This window comes from Alexandromys fortis, unplaced genomic scaffold, assembly GCF_014885135.2.
Source record: "Alexandromys fortis isolate MF-2015 unplaced genomic scaffold, M_Fortis_MF-2015_v1.1 scaffold_16, whole genome shotgun sequence".
NCBI lineage: Eukaryota > Metazoa > Chordata > Mammalia > Rodentia > Cricetidae > Alexandromys > Alexandromys fortis.
In genome coordinates, this window is record NW_026067893.1 from 14420726 (window position 1) to 14442222 (window position 21497).

At 39.8% G+C, this 21497-nt stretch overlaps 1 protein-coding gene across 10 annotated transcripts in view; it reads right to left on the reverse strand.

Annotated features, from left to right (window-relative positions):
• Positions 1-21497, reverse strand: part of Btrc (beta-transducin repeat containing E3 ubiquitin protein ligase) — a 174831-nt gene that overhangs the window by 117461 nt on the left and 35873 nt on the right. For 5 of the 10 annotated variants that reach the window (XM_050147379.1, XM_050147366.1, XM_050147344.1 and 2 more), the window contains exon 2: positions 9484-9525. The exons of the other annotated variants lie outside the window; for them this stretch is intronic. In XM_050147379.1, coding sequence (XP_050003336.1) covers positions 9484-9525 — 42 coding nt within the window. The remainder of the gene's footprint in view (positions 1-9483; positions 9526-21497) is intronic. 10 annotated transcript variants of the gene reach the window in all.

The following is a 21497-nucleotide window of genomic DNA, read 5'->3' on the forward strand; positions in this document are numbered from 1 at the left end:
AGGTTAAATAGCATAAGAGTTAGGCTTCTCAGAGGGGAAAAGCAGAATGAATGCTGCATTGCTGAGTTATAACTGAAGATACTACTGTGACACAAATATATCTTGAAAAGGAAGTACACACATACACACACACACACACACACAATCTAAGAATGCCTAGGCTTACTAAAGCCCTAGAGCAATAAACAGTTGATTGTCTTATATACCATTATTCACTAAATCAGAGTCTTAGAATATTGCAGAAAAAAACAGGGTAAACTCATAACAATCTGAAAAAAAGTTAGTGTTAACAGATTATAATTGTGGCAAGCAAACTGTAACATGCTCCCCTAATGGCTTCTACCTCCTGGTATCCATGTCCCTGTTCAACCCCATTCCCTTGTGTGGGTAGGTCCTAGAAGCTTGCTTCTAAGGGAGTATGCCAAAGGTAATCAGATGCCATTATCCATGATTGGGTTACATAAAGTTAACTGCCATTCAGCTAAAGACTGAAGTGTCTGCTTGACTTGCATGATTTAATGAAGCAAGCAGTCAGACTGAAGAGGACCACATGGCAAAGAATGAAGGATGGCCTTCAGACAACAATCAGATAAGAATTGAGACACTCAGTCCGCTAGCTCTTGAGGAATTCTGCCAACTACACCTTGAAAGCTTGGAAATCAGTATTTCTCATCGAGACTTCAAATAAGACAACAACCAAACCAACACTTTTGTCCTTGTGAGAACTTTAGAAGCAGAGAACCCAGGTCATCTGTGCTCAGAATTGTTACTCCAAAAATCAGAGATACTAGTTGTATCCTATTAATGTTATAGGTACGTTAGTAAGCTTGATTGTGGCAAACATTTCACAATGACTATGTATATGAAAACATGTTGTATATGTGAAATATATAATTTTGATTGACCAACTCTAACAGAATGAAAAAAAACAGAATGGAGAAAAACTGTATATATTTGAAAAGAGACAGATGTGAGAAAATTTTAGGAAAATGCCTGAATATAAGTCAAGGCATAGCATAATTTCAATGAAAGGGCCAGCACTTTTGAAATTTAGGAGCTAATGAAGACTTAAAAATAACTAAGGGCCCAGTGAGATGGCTCAATAAGTAAAGGTGCCTGCCATTAAGCCTGATAACCTGAGTTCAACCCCCAGGAGCCACACAGAAGAGAAAACTGACTTCCAAAAATGGTCCTTTGATTTCCATGTACATTACAAACACACACACACACACATACACTATACACACACACACATATATTCAAACAAATAGCTAGGCAGTGGAGGCAAACACCTTTAATCCTAGCACTTGGGAGACAGAGGCATATGGATCTCTGTGAGTTTGAGGCCAGCTTGGTCTATGGAGTTAGTTCCAGGACAGCCAGGGCTACACAGAGAAAACTCTGTCTTGAAAAACAAAAAGGCAAAATAAAACAAGAATAAAAAGAATTCCATACATAGCAATCACTTTTTCTATGCCTTCACAAACTGCTGTTCTAAGTTCAGTTCAGTTCCGACCATTTATCCTGTGTTGTGAAATATCTAAATAAGAACTATTTATTTGTAGGTTTGTTTGTTTTGCAGCTCTAGTTGCCCTAAACACACTATGTAGACCAGATTGGCCTCCAACCTACAAAAATCTGCCTCTCAAGTGCTGGAACTAAAGGCATGCACTACCCTGTCCAGTATTATATGAGAACTTAGAATATGAGAGCTTTTCCTTTAATGTGAAAGTGTTTTCCCAGGAACATCTTCATCTTTTCAAATGTCACAATCATTTTCTTCACTTATGTTAACAAAATTCACCTTCCCTAACTTCCTGTGGCTACACATCTAGACACTTTAATATCATATCATACAAACCGTGATATCATTATTGGCTGCTATTTCTTCTTTACCATCTTTACCTTTCACTCAAACTTCAGTTACTATTTTTGTTACTCTGTTTTATCTTTGTTCCCCAATTTTCAATTCTAATTATCAATATTTACAAAATATCACAGTGGGAAGAGACCAACACAACTAAATACTTTGTACATAAACTTAGTAACAAGGGAGCAGCCTCTAATCAGTAGCAGCTTTTGAAGACATGATTGACCAAAACATATGTTTTTTTGAGTTACCATGGACTGGAGAATTGGTAAAAAGACATCTGCATACTGTGTAATTATAGTTAACATACCAAGCTAACTGAAACTCAAACCATGCTATTGGGAGGACTGGTATTACTTAACTAAACTGTAAATGAAATTTCTGTATATTGGAACTGTGCAAAATGAGAACTTACAAAACATTTAGTTACTTTTTACTTTGGAATTTTTCTGTTTTGTTGAGACAGTGTCCCATTATGTAACCCAGGCTGGCCTGGAACTTCCTAAGACAGGAGACTGTCCCGCCTCAAATGTCGGAATTACAGCTAAGAGCCATCTCACATGGCTATTACGTGTAAAAGACAGGCAAAAGGACTTCAGCTTTTACCATGGTATCAATCACCACAGCCACGAAAACTGGGTGCAATATGTGAGGAAAATATTTGAAGATAATGCATAATGACAGATGAATGAGGCGGCCCACAAAACTGTACTAATTTTCTACAGAGGGAGGGGGTTGCTTCCATCAGTGACATGAAAAAGGGGAACCCAGAGCATAATGGGACTACATACTTGCAACCCAGAGTAGAACTTATAGAAGATAAAGAGATTAGATTAGAATTAAGGAAAGTGTGTCTTAAAGGAAAAGCCTTCAGATAACTCAACCTGGAACTCACCTCCTCTTTAAATCTGTTTTTGAGTATGAAGCTCTTTCTGTACATGGTGAAACTCCACAAGACTAGGCAAATGACCATGACAGAGCTATAAGCACCACAGCTAGAAAACACAAAAACCCAGGGGAATCTGTTTTCTGTTTTGACCAGTCAGATTGCAGAAACCTAAATGAGACACTCAAAAAACCTAAGACACTAAAATGTGACAGCCCCAAAACCTAAGTCATTTATACTGATAAACTCTACCAGAATAAAGGTCACTTGAAATCTATCCTAAAAAAAAAAAAAAAAAAAAACCTTAAGAATCCACGAAAACAGCATAAAGCTGATCTACAAAACCAACCAAAATGAGCTCAACAGTTTCTCCCTCTCCTCTCTCCCACCCTCCTCTAAGACAGGATTACTCTGTGTAGCCCTAGCAATCCTGGAACTCACACTGGAGATCAGGCTGTCTGTCCTCCAACTCAGAGATCTGCCTGCCTCTGCCTCGCCAGTGAGAAAATTAAAGACATGTGCCACCACTGCCCAGCTGAGCTCAACAATTTCTAAAAAGAAAAAAAACCCACAGATGTTCAACAATATAACATTCAGTGTCTAAAACTAAATTTAAGATGGACACAGTAGCACAAAGCTGCAAGCCCAACACCCAGAGGCTAAGAATAGATTGGAATACAGCAAGACCAACACCCATCCTGTCTCAAAACAAAATGAGATTTTCTAAAAAGAAAAAATACAATATCTAAAAAGGTAATTTCACAAGATAAGATTTTTTTTCCTACAAACGGGGCAGTGGTGGCGCACGCCTTTAATCCCAGCACTCGGGAGGCAGAGGCAGGCGGATCTCTGTGAGTTCGAGGCCACCCTGGTCTACAAGAGCTAGTTCCAGGACAGGCACCAAAAAAGCTACGGAGAAATCCTGTCTCGAAAATAAAAAAAAAAAAAAAATTCCTACAGATTAAACCTTGTTGGAAAAAAAGTAAAAATATAAAAATATGAAAAAAGCAATACATACTATGATGCACCAAGAGAAGAAAACTAAGAAAACAAAAAGAAAATGAAAACAGATTGGAGAGTTGGCTCCAGGGTCAATAGCACTGGCTGCTCATCCAGAGGATCCAGATTCAATTCCCAGAACCAAATGGCAGCTGACAACTGCCTATAACTCCAGTAGTTCCAAGGAATCTGACACCCTCACACAAATATACATGAATGTAAAACACCAATACACCTAAAACAAAAATACAAAAAGGCAACAAAACCTCGCTGACCTGTGAAAACTATCAACTGGTGTAACATATGTATATAACTGGTCTTCCTCAAAGAAAATCTGCGGGGAAGAGGGAAGAAAAAAACAAGCAGAAAATACTTTTGAAAAGAATAGTATTCCCAAATATATGTCAAAGACAATAAAATATAGGAAAAGTGCCAGAAATATAAATATAACACTCCATGTTTTAAAACGTCTTCATCCAAAAACTTCTTTGAAAAAAAAATAAGCAGGTTGGAGAGATGGCTCAGTGGTAAAGTGTTTGCTGTGCAAGTCTGAGAATCTGGTTCAGATTCCCAGCACCCACATACAAGCCAGGTGTGGGGAACTCACTTGTAACCCAGCACTGGGGAAATGGGGATGGTGAGTATAGATATACGATCCCAGGGGCTTCTAAAATCCTAGAGAAGCTAAATAAGAAGATGAACCCAAAGACAAACATATAGTCATCCTCCTGGATATTAACCTTCATCAGGTGATGAAAGGAGACAGAGACAGAGACCCACATTGGAGCACCGGACTGAAATCTCAAGGTCCAAATCAGGAACAGAAGGAGAGAGAGCACAAGCAAGGAATTCAGGACCGCAAGGGGTGCACCCACACACTGAGACAATGGGGATGTTCTATCGGGAACTCACCAAGGCCAGCTGGCCTGGGTCTGAAAAAGCATGGGATAAAACCGGACTCGCCGAACATAGCGGACAATGAGGACTGCTGAGAAGTCAAGAACAATGGCACTGGGTTTTGATCCTACTGCACATACTGGCTTTGGGGGAGCCTAGGCTGTTTGGAGGTTCACCTTACTATGTTGGACTAGAAGTCCAAACATCAGGGAAGAGTTGCTCCAGACACCACTCACATAACCACAAATCAAGAGGATTTTTATTCTGTCATAACAGGGTCCTTCAGGTTCGGGATATGAAGGACAACGATAGCTGTTACAGCCCATCTTTTAAAGCGAAAAGCCACAGACACAAGGGGGGACACCTGTAGGTTGTTTTCCAACTTATTGGATTGGCTTATTCAAAGGGTTACTAGCAATGATTGGTCTATTCCAGGGCAGGAGAATAGCTGGGTGGTCAGGTGATAAGGGAGAGCATCTGTGGTCCATCCTGACCTTTGGTTCAGTGACTAAATTAATACATCAGGAACTGAGTCAACATCTGTGGGTTGTATTTGCCTCAATTCCCAAAATGGAGTTACGTTTGAAGATTATTCTCAAGGACACAGGGGGATGAGCAGTCCAGTATATGTGTGTGTGTGGGGGGCGACTGTCCCTTTTTCAAGATAGAGTAAGTGTAAGGTTTTAGAAAAATGTCTTAGGGTTGAGGGAGCTTACAAATGCATTTAGAGTCTTTCAACTAGACCTGGAAGGAGGTGGGAGGTCCTTGGACTTCCCACAGGGCAGGGAACCCGGTCTGCTCTTCAAGCTAATGAGAGAGGGGGAGTTGATTGGGGGAGGGGGAGGGATATGGGAGGCGGTGGCGGGAAAGAGACAGAAATCTTTAATAAATAAATAAATAAAAATTAAAAAAAAAAAACGATCCCAGGGGCTTGCAGCCTAGCCAAAATGGTGTGCTCCAGAGTCACTGAGAGGTCCTGTCAAAACAACAAACAGAAGTGGAGGCTGGAAAGAGCTCTTCCAGAGGACCTGGGTTCAATTCCCAGCACCCACATGTTGGCTTCCAATCATCTGTAACTCCAGTACAGACAAAACGCCCATGTGAATGAATGAATGAATGAATGATTAAAAATGAGGTGCATAGATGCACTCACACACACAACTTAAAATAATACAAACAGCCTGGGGGTGGTAGTACACATTTTAATCCCATCACTTGGGAGGCAGAGGCAGGCAGATCTCTGTGAGTTTGAGGCCAGCCTAGTCTACATAGAGTTCTAGGACAGCTAGGGCTACAGAGAAAGACCCTGTGTTGAAAGAAAGGAAAAAGGTGGGGGGAGAGGGAGGAAGGAAGGAAATAATAATATTACAAAAGTAAATAATTAAGATACAGGGCAAAAAAGGAAGGCACCTGACCCTGACATCTACACACTGACATGCATGCATGCTCAAGCACATGTGTGAGCATGCATGTTTACACAAACATACACGTGTGTGTATGCATCCATGTACAAAACACATACACAAAACATGCATTCGCATAAAATAAGCAATTTAAGCAAAAATAATGAACTGCAGTGTTCACAACACACATAGAAGTAAAACATGACAAAAAAAAAATACAGAGTAGAAAATAAGAAAGACCAAGTGTGAAAAGAAGTTATTTAAGAGAGACTATGGTAAATCCAGGCACATATTGTTTTACAAAGCAAACATTTTAAAAGTATGTATTTAATAAGGGTCTATTACCCAAAATTTATAAAGAACTTTTCAGGAGACAGATAACTCAGTCAGTACAGTGCTTGTGCAAGCATGAGGGTCTGAACTTGATCCTCAACATCCTGTAAAAAGCAAAACATGGTAGTGTGTGCTTACAGTACCGGAGCTAAAGACAGCAAGAGCCTGGGGCTCACTGGTCAGCCAGTCTATAGTGTGCTCCTGGCTAACCAATGAGAGGTTTTGTCTCAAAGAATTAGGTGAATGGCTCTTGAGAAATAAAACCTGAGGTTGACCTCTAGACTCTACACACATGTACGTACATATGCATGTGACAAATACACAAATAAGTTTTGCGCTGGAGATGTAGCAAAATAAAAAGCTTGTCTTGTATGCATAAGTTCTTAGTAGAAGAATGAAAAGAAGATTAGGAGGAAGAAAAACAACAGAGTACTTAGGACATGCATTCTGGAGGCTGAGATAGGAGGACTGTCTGAGCCCAGAAACTTGATAGCTTATATAACAACAACAACAAAAGCCAAGTAACCCAATTTTAAAATAGGCAAAAAAAAGTCCAAAAAAATCCCTAAAAAAGAACAACAAAAATAAATAAATAAATAAATAAGCCAAAAAACAAATGGCCAAAACCCCAAAAGCCCTGTGAAATTTCTATATAGCAATTCTCAACCTGTGGGTCATGACCCCATTGGGGGTCAAAACGACTCCTTCCTGCATATCAGATATTTACATTATGATTCAAAAACAGTAGCAAAATTACAGTTATGAAGTAGCAACAAAAATAATGTTATGGCTGGGGGTCAGCACAGCATGAGGAACTGTACTAAAGGGTCACAGCATTAGGAAGGGTGAGAACCACTGCTCTAGAAGAATATGCAAATGATAACAAGCAGGTGAAGATTGTTCAACGTTACGGAAATGAAAATCAGAACATACACTTCACATCCAAGTAGGATGGCAATTCAAAAAATACTGGGGTCAACCAGATACTTCAGGACAGGGCATGCCAAGACACCCAGCTGTGCTGGGGCCTTGATGTCAAAGTACAAAACAATCCCGGGAGAGGAACTAATGCGAGGAAGGATGGAGAATAAAACAGGAACCTACAACATGCTGCTGGTGGAGACAGAAAATAGTTCAGAAATTGTGGGAAAAGTTTGACAAATCTCAAAAAGGTAAACAGATGACCATCCTAGCAACTCTGCTTACCCATATATATATAAAAGAATTGGAAATAAGCATTCCATCAAATACATGTACACATATGTTCAAAGCAGTATAATTCAAAATAGTCAAAAATGTGCAAAAGACCTAAATACTTAACAACAATTGAGTGAAAAAATTGTACTATATGTTAAACAGGACATTATTTAGTCACAAAAACAATCTGAAACATGCTGTAACATGGATGAAACTAAAAAATACTGTGCTAAGTAAAAAAAAAAAAAGAAACAAAATATAAAATATCCAGAACAGGAAACACATACAGACAGAATATATATTGGCAATTGCTGGAGGAGAAAATAGACTGTATAACAGATATAAGTTTTACATGGCACTGATGTGGGATTCCCCTTTGTATGCTGTGAATATCATTGGTTAATAAAGAAACTACTTTGAGCCTATAGCAGAGCAGGGCAGAACAGAGGTAGGCAGGGAAAACTGAATGCTGGGAGAAAGAAGATGGGGTCAGGGAAAAAAACCATGTAGCCCTGCTGGAGACAGACACCAAAACTTTACCAGGTAAGCCACAGCCTTGTGGAGATACACAGATTAATGGAGATGGGTTAATTTAAGATATGAGTTAGCCAGAAATACACTTAAGATACTGGCCAAACAATATTGCAAATAATATGGTTTCTGTGTGATTATTTTGGGGCTCAGCAGCCAGGAACTAACTAATTGCCTCCAACAACAAAGCATAATAGAAATATTCTGGAATTAAAGATTGTGGATGTGTAATCTTAACTACATAATTAACATTTTATGCATTTTAAATGCATATTACAGAACATGAAAGTGGACACTTATGGCTCACACATTCAGGAAGCTGAGGCAGAAGGATAGAAAGCTAGCCTGGGCTGTATAGCAAGAGCTTGTCTAAAAGAAGTATATTTTAATCTCTAAAGGAAGCATTAAAAAAATTCCTGCTATGCCAACAGAAGAAATAGCAAAATTTAATTAATCCAAGTTTAAAAACAGATGAGACAAATAGCAAAGTCGATTGTTTAAACTTAATCATATATATATCTGTATGTGTGAGCATGTGTGCATGTGTGTGTGTGCATACACACTATAAACACTAGTCACCTGTGGCTACTGTGCATATAAATGATGGTATATTCTGAACATAGCTGTTTAAATACCCACTGAATTTTTTAAAAATGTAAAACAAGCCATCAATAACTTTACACTGAATGCATGCTGAAATGATAAAGAATACTGGGTCAAAATACATTATAAAAATGTGAACTGCTTTTTTCACATCTTTGAAACTGCTTCAAAATTTAAAGCATTTCAATCTCCCTAATAATTGAACTTCCAACTGATAAGCAAAATAGGGGCTATAGCTCAGTGCTTTATCTTATCTACCATGTGTGAGGCCCAGAAATCAGTATCATGCACAAAAGAAAGGGAAGGAGGGAGAACATACAGTTCTATAATCACAGTTTGAGACTTTAACACATATCCTTCAGGTACTTGAGAAAAATCAGCACAAGGAAATGGGGAATGCAGTAAATGAAGCTGGCCTGATGACTTAACCTCAGGCACCACACCCATCAGTACAGTGTACAAACTCTTTTTAAGTACTCTTGTTATCAGGACAGAGTGTATGGTGGCGCATGATCGTAGTTTAAGAGACTGAAGCTGCAGAATGTACTGCTGACCAGCATAATTATCAGGAGAAGGTGACTAAAGAGGGTCCTAGTTCCATGCATGACACAGTAAGCACACGCCTCCGGTATCTACCATTGAATTCAGATAACAAAAATGACCAGAACACATGGAACAGCTATTAGAGGCCTCTGAAAAGTAAATAGTAGCAAGTGGGTGGGGAAGAGGACCTTAACATAGTACCGAACCAACAATGAATTTACCTTTTTATTATTCCTCCAATATCCACCAGCCGGAACTGCAGCCTGAAACCCAAAAGTGAGCATCAGTGTAGGTACAGAGCTCCAGAAAAAGCCTAATTCTAGTTCAAGTTCTGTAGTGTATCCTGAGAGAATTAAAAATCTCACATTTCTCTTTAAATTCTCTGCATATCTCTAAGCAATCCCATGATAAAAGTCAAAGAAACAGTGACCCACAGGAACACAGAACTCTGAAAGAGGCCCACTCCTTTGACCAGAAGGGAGAGGCAAAGCTTCACTGCTTCCCACCACCCCAAACCCTGCCCCTTATCCTTTTCATCATTTACTCCCACATGAATTATTAACATTTTTCAGACTTAAATAAAGCCCTGCCTTTCTAGATACAGGACTGAAATAAGTAACCCTATGAAACTAGACAGTGCCGATACTCAGACTGGGGAGAAGACTCCAGGAAAGCAATCCCGTGAAGGGCTACTGAACTTCAGTGTTTACCCCACGCTGCATGTGGGTGAATATAACAAACAAGCAAGCTAGACTCTCAGAACTGAACTGTAACACAGTCCACCAACCAGATCCCAGGGCAGCCACGAGTATTAGCAGCAGACACAGACCTCAGTGCTGACTGCAGAGGCTTGCTTAAAGCTGGGATAAGATGGTGGACCCACAAACTTACAGTTCTCTTCTTACAGCCTCCCCTAAGCTCTGAGATTACAGGTGTGCACCTGTAGGTGATACACTATGGGCATCAGAAAATAGAACCATTTTTATGAAATTAGAATAAAATGCAGATCCTTTTAAGTGGTGGTAGCAGTGCACACTTTTAATCCCAGCACTTGGGGCAGAGGCAGGTGAATCTCGAGTTCAAGACCTACAAATCAAATTCCAGGACAGCCAGGGCGATACAGAGTAAACCTGTCTCAAAAACATATATATGACAACCCAGATATGCATACCAAAAAGGCAAAAATTTCAACTTCTGTCAGCCAAAACCGAAATGACAGAAATGCTGGAACTGTGAAAACTTTAATATAGCTAGAATGAAAATGCTCCGATAACTAAGGCTAAACACTCTTGAAATAAAAAGTACTAGCAAAGAAGCAAATGGAAGTGTTAGAATTGAAAATAAGTAGAGCTTTAAAATTCAGTGAATGAACTCAATAGCAGCAGAATAAAGATTACAAACCAATATCTCATATAAACATACAAGCAGCATTCTCAACAACAAAATACTGACAAAATCCAGCAACATACAGGCAGAACTATAAACCATGCCCAAGTGAGATCTAGCCTACATATAGAAAAAAAATCATTGTTTTGGGACCTAAAGATAATTGATACCTGAGTCTACTCCTCACGGGGTCTAACTGTACATCTTCCCTTTAGTTCCATGAACAATCTCCGTATCTTTTAAGAGTTGCCCATCCTTAAAGGGGGAATTAGGCAACCTGACATTTGAAATCAGAAGCAATTGATAATGACACATAATTCCAAAGAGTTTATAATCTAGTAAAAAACATGAAATTTAAAAGTTTAATTTAACATTTTAAAAATATTCTTTTTAAGTGTTTTTTAATGATTTATTTATTCTTCTGAGTATGGGTATTTTGCCTGCATGTATGTCTGTGCACCAGATGAGTGCTTGGTGTGCAAGTAGGGCAGGAGAGGGCACTGGATCCCTTGGAACTAGAGTTGCAGATGGTTGTGAGTAACAGTGTAGGTGCTGGGAACTAAGCCAAGGTCCTTTGCAAGAGCAGCCAGGAAGTGCTATTGACCTCTGAGCTATCACCCCAGCCTCAACATCATTTTGTTTGTTTGTTCTTTGAAACACAGTTTCTCTACGTTGCTGTTCTGGCTGTCCTGTAACTTGCTATCTCAACTAAGCTGGCCTTGAACTAAGAGACCACCCGTACCTGCTTCCAGAATGCTAGTATTTAGGGTGTGTACCCCCACACCTGGCCAGCCCCATTTTAACATTTATAAACACTTACAAATCACTGGACAACACGATGTGGGTGGCACACACCTGACTACAGTACTCTGGGAAGGGGAAGGATTACTGCAGATTCAAGGCCAGTATAGGATACAGAAGAAAAGATGAGAAGACAGACAGTGGTGCACAAATTAAGATTAAAATATTGGAGGGCGATGGTGGCACACACCTTTAATTCCAGCACTTAGGTGGCAGAGGCAGGCGGATCTCTGTGAGTTCAAGGCCAGCCTGGTCTACAAGAGCTAGTTCCAGGACAGGCTCCAAAACCACAGAGAAACCCTGTCTCGAAAAAACAAAAACAAAAACTAAAACAATTCACCTGCGCTTATTATAACCTTGGCAAGCCTTGCTCACTACTCTAGTACACATGGGTTATTGTACAACTGACAGGAAACTTTTTTTTTTTTTGATACGTTCTCATGTACCCAAGGCTGGCCGGGAACTCACTATATAGCCAATGAAGACCTTGAACTTCGATCCTGCGCACACCTCCCCAGTTTAGGAAAATCTTACAGCAAACTTAGCCAAGTGCCAGATTTAACTTATGTTAATACAAATGAAAACTAAAACACAAGTATTTGGCAATTAGGAAAATTAGAATGTTGATAACATTCTAATTGTTTCTTATTTCATTCTTATGTCTTGCCAGTGGCTTTTAAGATCTTTTGTTTTCTGTACTAAAGCAGAACAGTGAAAATGTTTTTATAGAAAGCTGAAAAAAAAAAGCTATGTATTAATTTGCTTTGGGTTGTTCTAGTCTCTCTGGTAAAGTCATAATTAGGAAGGCTTTTTTAGGGTTGATTCTAGTCTCACAGGTACAAAGCTCCTCCATATCTGGAAAATCTAAATTCCTATGTGAAGAGGCTGTGTTTTTAAAACATATTATTTACACAATTCACTGGAATGGTTCCTCTGGAAGCTGGGTGGCTCTCTTATGCAATTATGTACTTAGGAACCCTCCCCTACACAGCCGTGGAAATTCAAGTAAGAATAATTTACTGGGTATGCACAGTTATTAGAATTTTAAAGCATTTTTTTGTTCAAAATTCTAGTTTATCAGACAGTTATATTTGACTAAATGTGTCCTTAATCAATAATAATGAGCAATGTTTTAGGAGGTAGCCAGGCTTGAACTGTGATGTTAAAGGAATCTTGGGGGCTGCTGCCCTCCCTCCTGTTAAAGGCTCTCCCTCCCTTTCTACCCGCCAAGCTTTGCGGTGAAATTAACAACTAAGATTCTAAACATCTGTATTAGAATACTGACTTCAATTACAGATGCAGAACTTTATCTGTAAGGAACTGTTAGGAACATTTTAACAGTGAGGAAGCTGGGAGCACACAAATTAAGACTTGAATTTGAAAGAATAAAATAACTGTACACACACACACAAACGCACATATATGTCAAGTAAAGGGCAAGGAAGGTACTTTTGTAGTGGTATCGATGACTGCAGACTCAGAGTTGAGAAAGAGGGTCATAGAAGGCTTCTATGACAACCCCAACCCAAAAAAGTAACAGCCTAGACAGAAAGCCATTAAAGACAACTCTTACAAACTGCCATAATAATGCTGACGTGTAGCTCTCCAAAGTGGAGGGCTTCGGGCGGAGGTGCGGGTGGGGAAAGACTCAGTTTTCCTTAGTGGGCTGGCTACTGGGAGTCTGACCATGCTCCAGTATTTGGGCAACACAGATTGGACTTCCCCCCTCCCTGCTCCTTTTCCTCTTCTCTTTCTTTTGGTGGGAGTAGTTCACAAGGGTGTGGGGCAGACCTGGGAGGAATGGGAAGTCAGTGTGATTTGGGTACAATCCTATTACAATAAGCTCCAAAGAACTGTCCAGATTCCTTTATTACCTTAGAATTTACTGCATTAAATACTATTTTTAATAACTGGGCTACCAGTTGAAGCTTTTAGTAATGTAGAATTGGCCTATCTGCATGCTTCCAATGGCCACCTTCCCATGGTGGGCTTACATCCTGAATGCAGAGTTGTTGCCATTACCCCACAAAGGGGCACCATGTTAATAAAGCACGTACTGAGGCCAGGCTATCTACCATATCAGACTCTATCTACCCCACCAGGGAAGGGCAGCGAAAAGAACCACAGTAAGATCCCTCGAGTGATGCTTAGGAGCAACTCCTCCACAGATGAGCTGGGGAAGCTCAAACAGCGCGGTCTGTGGGTTTCCTCTAAGGAGGACGGCTGCTCATGAAAGGATCACCTGGTACCAAACAGGATTTCAACGACTGTAAACCAAGTCTCCCACCTCTCTCGGGTACTCCTTAACTTTTGTGGAAGAGATAAAGAAAATTACCTCCTCATTAGAAAGAAAATAAATGGCTACATAAATAAAGACAACCATACTGCACCTGACTTCCTGGGTACCACAGAGAAAAGTAACTCATTCTCAGCAGCCTTTATTCCACTATTTGCAAACAACGGACTGACTGGCAGCTACAATATAAAAAATAAATAAGCACTTCAAAGACCAAGTGTCATGTTCCCCGGTAAGTAACAAATATGAGCATTACCTACCCTCCCCACCCAGGGTGTAGAATTTAGCAGGAGAATAGATTTATTGGTTATCTGATTGCTTGATATGTTGTGAGAATGTTTTCTGTGATGCTGTGGTTATTACTGAGGTTAGATAAGAAAATCTCCCCTCTCTCAGGACGCTAGTATTCAAAGTTACATATTCATAAGAAGGAGACAAAATGAGTATTTCTGAAGCAAGTGAGATGTGACAACAAAGAGAACTGGAGAGTGACGAGTACACCTAGAATTTTCCTTCAAGGAAAACAAAGAACATGATCTTCCAACTCAGCTTATCATAAGCCAAGATGCAAACCAGTACATCTCAAATGCACACCCTGGTATCACCCACTTTCAGAAAACCAACTTAACCTGCATCTGATGCTAATATGAAATCTTTTTTACACCCGCCCCCTACCCCCGAGACAGGGTTTCTCTGTGTAACAATCCTGGCTGTCCTGAAACCTGCTTTGTAGATCAGGCTAGCCTCGAACTCACTGAGATCTGCCTGCCTCTGCCTCCCAAAGGCTGGGATTAAAGGTGTGCGCCACCACTGCCTGGCAATATGAAATCTTTTTATAGGTTATCAGCTTTAAAAGCTTAGACTTGCCCAAAAGAGAGAAATCATACCTTAGTTCTAGAAACCTAGCCAATTCCCCAACACGAGTGAAGCCTTGGATCTTGGAGGAGTATCAACAGCTGCCACTTTACTAAACCAGTATAATCCCTAACTACATTCTAAATATTTGTCTTTAGACCCACGGAAGTCTAGTCTTCACCCTTCACCAAGGAAACTTCTCTATGCAACAGATGGAGACCATTAACAGAAAACTACAACCCATGAATTGCAGAGTTGTAGAGTCCAATCTCAACTGAAACACCTACAATGGAGCTCCTGCAACTTAGGCTCAGGCATCACTAAGAGCTATCAAAGAGACTAAAGAGCCAAGGAAGAGGAGTTTGCTGAAAGGTTGTGAATCCTAGTCATTTCTGAAGCTATAGCCATGAAGTCTTGCCAAGATGGCTGTGCATATATAACCTGAACAAGGAACACACTAATAGACATGTTAACACAGATAGGGAAAGCTCAAAAGGCCTCAACCCTTCACAAAGAACTTACAGGGAAAAAAGGAGTGTTGCGATCAGGACAGACAGTCTTTCCCAGGCAAGAGAACAACAATTGGTTATCCCATACCAAACGGTCAGCCTTGAAAACATACATAAACAGGACTGAGCCTCCTGGGCAGAGATCAGTCAAGTGACATGATCTCTAAGAAAATCGGAATCCCTAAGCCACTGTATCTGGTTCGCTTTCAGTGAGAACAGGAATATGAGGAAGATCACCTGGAGACAAGAGTCACAGGGGAACTCCATGAGCAGAAGTAGGTAAGAGGGAGCAACGCCAAGGGAACAGCCTGAGCCAGAGACCTCTGCAGGAGCAGGCCAAAGCCAGGGACATCCACAGAAACAGGTCCACAGAAACACCTCCACCAGAGAGGCCTGAGCCAGCGACCTCTGCCAGAGCAGACCTGAGGCAGCAACCTCCACAGGAGCAAGTACAAGGAAGAAACCACTGAGGGAGCAGGCCCAAGCCAGAGACCTCTGCAGGACCAGGCCAGAGTCAGGGTCCTCTGAGGGAGCAGGCCGGAGCCAATGGTCTCTGCCGGAAAAGGCCCTTGCAAGCAACCTCTGCAGGAACAGGTACGAGGGAATGACCACCAAGAGAGCTGGCCTGAACCAGAGACCTCTGTAGGACCCAGTCCAAGGCAGGGACCACTGTGGGAACAGGCCCAAGCCAGGGACATTCGGCGGAACAGGCCCGAGCCAGCCACCTCTGCCAGAGAAGGCCTGAGCCAGCAACCTCTCTGTTGGAGCATGCTTGAGGCAGTGACCTCCACAGGAGCAGGTACAAGGGAGTAACCATCGAAGGAGCAGGCCTGAGTCAAAGACTTCTGTAAGACCTGGTCCGAGCCAGGGACCTCAGTAAAAAACAGGCTGAGCCAGCTACCACTGTGGGAGCAGGCCCGAATGACTTCTCCAGGATTGCAAGGCGATCTCTGGGAGTGCCAAGCAATGAGCAACCTCCAGGAACACCTAGTGACCACAGAGTGACTGGAACTGTAGCACTGACTGCACCACAAGGAGCAACCATCTGAGCCTACTGGCACCTGGAAGACTGATCACCAGAGAGAGCCCCAACTATACCAACCAGAGAAAAAGATGGGTAAACAACATAAGAACATACCCAATACCACAAAGCGCACACGACACCAACAAAAACTAGTGGCTCTAAAACAGCAAGACCTGAACACTCCAATATAGATGAAGCAGAAGAAAATGACCTAAAAAATAACTTTAGGGGAATGTTTGAAGCCCTTAAAGAAGAAATGAAAAACTCCCTCAAAGAAATGGGGGAAAAGACAAACAAAAAATTGGAAGAAATCAAGAAATCCCTTAAAGAAAAAGCAATCAAGCAGATGAAGGAAACAATTCGAGATTTGACAACCAAAACAGAGACAATTAAGAAAACAAAAACCGAGGGAATTCTGGAAATGGTAATTATGAGAAAATGATCAGGAACCACAAATGCAAGCATAAGCAGCAGAATACGAGAGATGGAAGAAAGAATCTAGAGTGCTGACGATACAATAGAGGAAATAGACTCATCAAAGAAAATATTAAATCTAAAAAAAGCTTAACACAAATATCCAGGAAATATGGGACACAATGAAAAGACTAAACCTAAAAATAATAGGGATAGAAGAAGTCCAACTCAAAAGAGCCAAAAATATATTCAATAAAATCACAGAAGAAAACTTTCCCAACCTAAAGAAAGACATGCATATGAAGATACAAGAAGCTTACAGAACACCAAATAGATTGGATCAAAAAAAAAAAAGTCTCTTCACCACAGAATAAAGAAAGAATATTAAGAGCTGCAAAGGAAAAACGCCAAGTAACATATAAAGGCAGACCTATCAGAATGACACCTGTATTCTCAATGGAAACAATGAAAGCCAGAAGGTCCTGGTCAAGCATTATGCAGACATTAGGAGACCACGGATGACAGCCCAGACTACTATTCCCAGCAAAACTTTCAATCACCAGAGACAGAAAAAACAAGATATTCCATGACAGAATCAGACAACCAATACCTAGCCACGAACCCAGCCCTACACAAAGTACTAGAAGAAAAACTCCAACCCAAGGACATTAGCTACATCCACAAAAACATAGACAATAGATGATCACACCGCAGCAAATCCCAAAGGCAGCAATAACATCATCAACAACAAAAACAAAAATGACAGGAACTAGCAATCACTGGTCATTAATATCCCTTAATATAAATGGACTCAAGTTACCTAGAAAAAGGCACAGGCTAACAGACTGGATACAATGACAGAATCCATTCTTCTGCTGCATACAAGAAACAAACCTCAACCTCAAAGACAGACATCGCCGCCGAGTAAAGGGTTAGGAAAAATTTTCCCAATGAAATGGACCTAAGAAACAAGCTGGGGTAGCTATCCTATCCTAACATCTAACAATATAGTCTTCAAACTAAAATCAATAAAAAGAAACAAAGAAGGACATTTTAAACTAGTTACAGGAAAAATTCATCAAGAGGAAATCCCAATACTGAAAGTCTATGCCCCAAATATAAGGGCACCCTCATACATAAAAGAAACATTTCTAAAGCTTAAATCATACATTAAACCCCACACACTAATAGTGGAAGACTTCAAGACCCATTCTCACCACTGGACAGGTCTGCCAGACAGAAAATTAACAAGAGAAATAAGGAAACTAACATGTTATGACTCAAATGGACTTAACAGACATCTATAGAACATTCCATTCAAACATAAAAGAATATACCTTCTTCTCAGCACCTCATGGAACCTTCCTGAAAACCAACTACATACTGGGTAACAAGGCAAACCTCTAAAGATAAAAAAAAAAAAAAAAATAGAATAACCCCATGTATCTTATCAGATCTCCATGGCTTAAAATTAGAATTCAACAGCAACACTAATTTCAGAAAGCCCACAAACACATAGAAATTAAACTACAGTCACCTGAATCATCAATGGGTCAAGGAAGAAAAAAGGAAGAACTTAAAGACTTCCTAAAAGTCAATGAAAATGACCACATAACTAACATACACAAATTTATGGGACACAATGAAAGCAGTGTTAAGAGGAAAGTTCATAGCACAAAATGCCTATATAAAGAAGCTGGAAAAATTCCACACTAGTGAGTTAACAGAACACCTGAAAACTCTAAAACAAAAAGAAGCAGATTCACCCAGGAAGACTAGATGGCAGGAAATAATCAAATTGAGAGCTGAAATCAACAAACTAGAAACAAAAAAAAAATAATACACAAAGAATCAATGAGACAGAGTTGGTTCGTTGAGAAAAATCAACAAAATAGACAAACCTTTATCCAAACTAACCATAAGACAGAGAGAATATTCAAATTAACAAAATCAGAAATGAAAAGAGACATACAGGAAATCCAGAGAATCATCAGGTCATATTTCAAAAACCTGTACTCCACAAAATTGGAAAACTTAAAGGAAATAGACAATTTTCTGGATAAATATCACTTACCAAATTTGAATCAAGATCAGATAAGCAAATTAAATAGATCTATAACTGCTAAAGAAATAGAAACAGTCATGAAAAGTCTCCCAACCGAAAAAAAAAAAAAAAGCCCAGAGCCAGATGGTTTCAACACAGAATTCTACAAGATTTTCAAATAAGAACTAATACCAATACTCCTCAAATTGTTTCAAACAATAGAAACAGAAGGAACACTGTCAAACTTTTTATGAAGCTACAATTACCCTGATACCCAAACCACACAAAGACTTTACTTAGAAAGAGAATTACAGACCATTATCACTCATGAACATTGATGCAAAAATACTTAATAAAATACTGTCAAACTGAATCCAAGAACACATGAGAAAAATCATCCACAATGATCAAGTCGGCTTCATCCCAGAGATGCAGGGATGGTTCAACATATGAAAAATTGACAATATAACCCACCATATAAACAAACTGAGTGAAAAAAAAAAAACACATGAGCTATTAGATGCTGTAAAAGCCTTCAACAAAATACAACATTCCTTCATGACAAAGGTCTTGGAGAGAGCAGGGATACAATAGACACAATAAAGCAATATACAGCAAGCCAACAGCCAACATCAAACTAAATGGAGAGAAACCTCAAAGCGATCCCACTGAAATCAGGAACAAGACAAGGTTGTTCTAGCTAGAACAATAAGACGACCAAAGGAGATCAAAGGGATACAAATCGGAAAAGAAGTCAAGCTCTATTTGCTGATGATATGATAGTTTACATTAAGTGACCCTAAAAATTCTACCAAGGAACTTCTACAACTCATACACACCTTCAGTAATGTAGCAGAATACAAGATTAACTCAAAAAGAAAAAAATCAGTAGCCCTCCTTTACATAGATGACAAATGGGCTGAGAAAGAAATTGGAGAAACATCACCCTTTACAACAGCCACAAGTAACAAATTATCTTGAAGTAATTCTAACCAAACAAGTGGTAGACCTGTATGACAAGAACTTTAAATCTTTGAAGAAAGAAGCTGAAGACACCAGAAAATGGAAAGATATCCCATGCTCTTGCACAGGTAGAATTAACATAGTAAAACATGGCAGTCTTACCAAAAGCAATCTACAGATTCAATGCAATACCCATCAAAATCCCAGCAAAATTCTTCACAGACCTCGAAAGAACAATACTCAACTTCACAAGGAAAAGCAAAAAGCCCAGGGTAGACAAAACAATCCTGTACAATAAAGGAACTTCTGGAGGCATCAAAATCCCTGACTTCAAACTCTACTACAGAGCTATAGTACTGAAAACAGCCTGGTATTGGCATAAGAACAGACAGGAGGACTAATGGAACTGAATCGAAGACCCAGGTATCAATCCACACATCTACAAACACCTGATTTTTTACAAAGAGGCAAAAAAATATGAAGTGGAAAAAAGAAAGCATATTCAACAAATGGTATTGGCATAACTGGGCATCAACATGTAGAAGAATTCAAATAGACCCATATCTATTGCCATGCACAAAACTCAAGTTCAAATGGATCAATGACCTCAACATAAAACCAACCACACTGAACCTCATAGAAAGTGGGAAGTACATTGAACACATTGGCACAGGAGACCACTTCCTAAATATAACCCAAGTAGCACAGACACTGAAACAATTAATGAATGGGATCTCCTGAAACTGAGAAACTTCTTTAAAGCAAAGGACACAGTCAACAAGACAAAACGACAGCCTACAGAATGGAAAAAGGTCTTCAAGCCCCCATCAGACAGAGAGCTGATCCCCAAAATATACAAAGAACTCAAGAAATTGGCCATCAAATAATCCAATTTAAAAAATGGGTACAAAACTAAACCGAGAACTCTTAACAGAGGAATATAAAATGGCTGAAAGACACTTAAGGAAATGCTCAACATCCTTAGCCATCAGAGAAATGCAAATCAAAACATCACTGATTCCATCTTACAACTTTAAGAATGGCCAAGATCAAAAACACTGATGACAGCTTATGTTGGAGAAAATGTGGGATAAAGGGAATACTCCTCCGTTGCTGGTAGGAGTGCAAACTGGTACAGCCCCTTTTGGATATCATTCAAATGATTTCTCAGAAAATTAGGAAACAGCCTACCTCAAGATCCAGCAATACCACTTTTGGGTATATACCCAAAGGATGCTCAAACATACCACAAGGACATGTGCTCAACTGTGTTCATAGCAGCATTGTTTGTCATAGCCAGAACTTGGAAACAACCTCTACCAAAGAACCTCTACCTCGCTGCTTCAAAGGAACTATGTACAAAGTTCCTTTATGTCCCTCTACCAAAGAACGGATAAGGAAAATGTGGTACATTTACATAATAGAGTATTACACAGAAGAAAAAATAAAGTCATATTGAAATTTGCGGGCAAATGGATGGTTCTAGAAAACATCATATTGAATGAGGTAACCCAGACCCAGAAAGACAAATATCATATTTACTCACTCATAAGTGGCTTTTAGACATAAAGCAAAGAAAAACCAGCCCACAATTTACAATCCCAGAGAACCTAGACAACAAAGAGGACCCAAAGAGAGACATTCCTGGATCTAATCTACATGAGAAGTAGAAAAAGACAAGATCTCCTGAGTAAATTGAGAGCATGGGGACCGTGGCAGAGGGTTGAAGGGGGGGGAGATGAAGGGAGCGGAGAAAAATATATAGCTCAATAAAAACAATTTAAAAGAAAACATACACGAACAAGATATATTTATGTATTTAGGAATACACACACACACACACAAACCCGGTCATACACACATGTAACAACTTTTTTAAAAAGGCCATGGATTTCAAGGTTGTCAGGTGTAAGCCTTTATTAACAGCACAACAATGAGGAAGC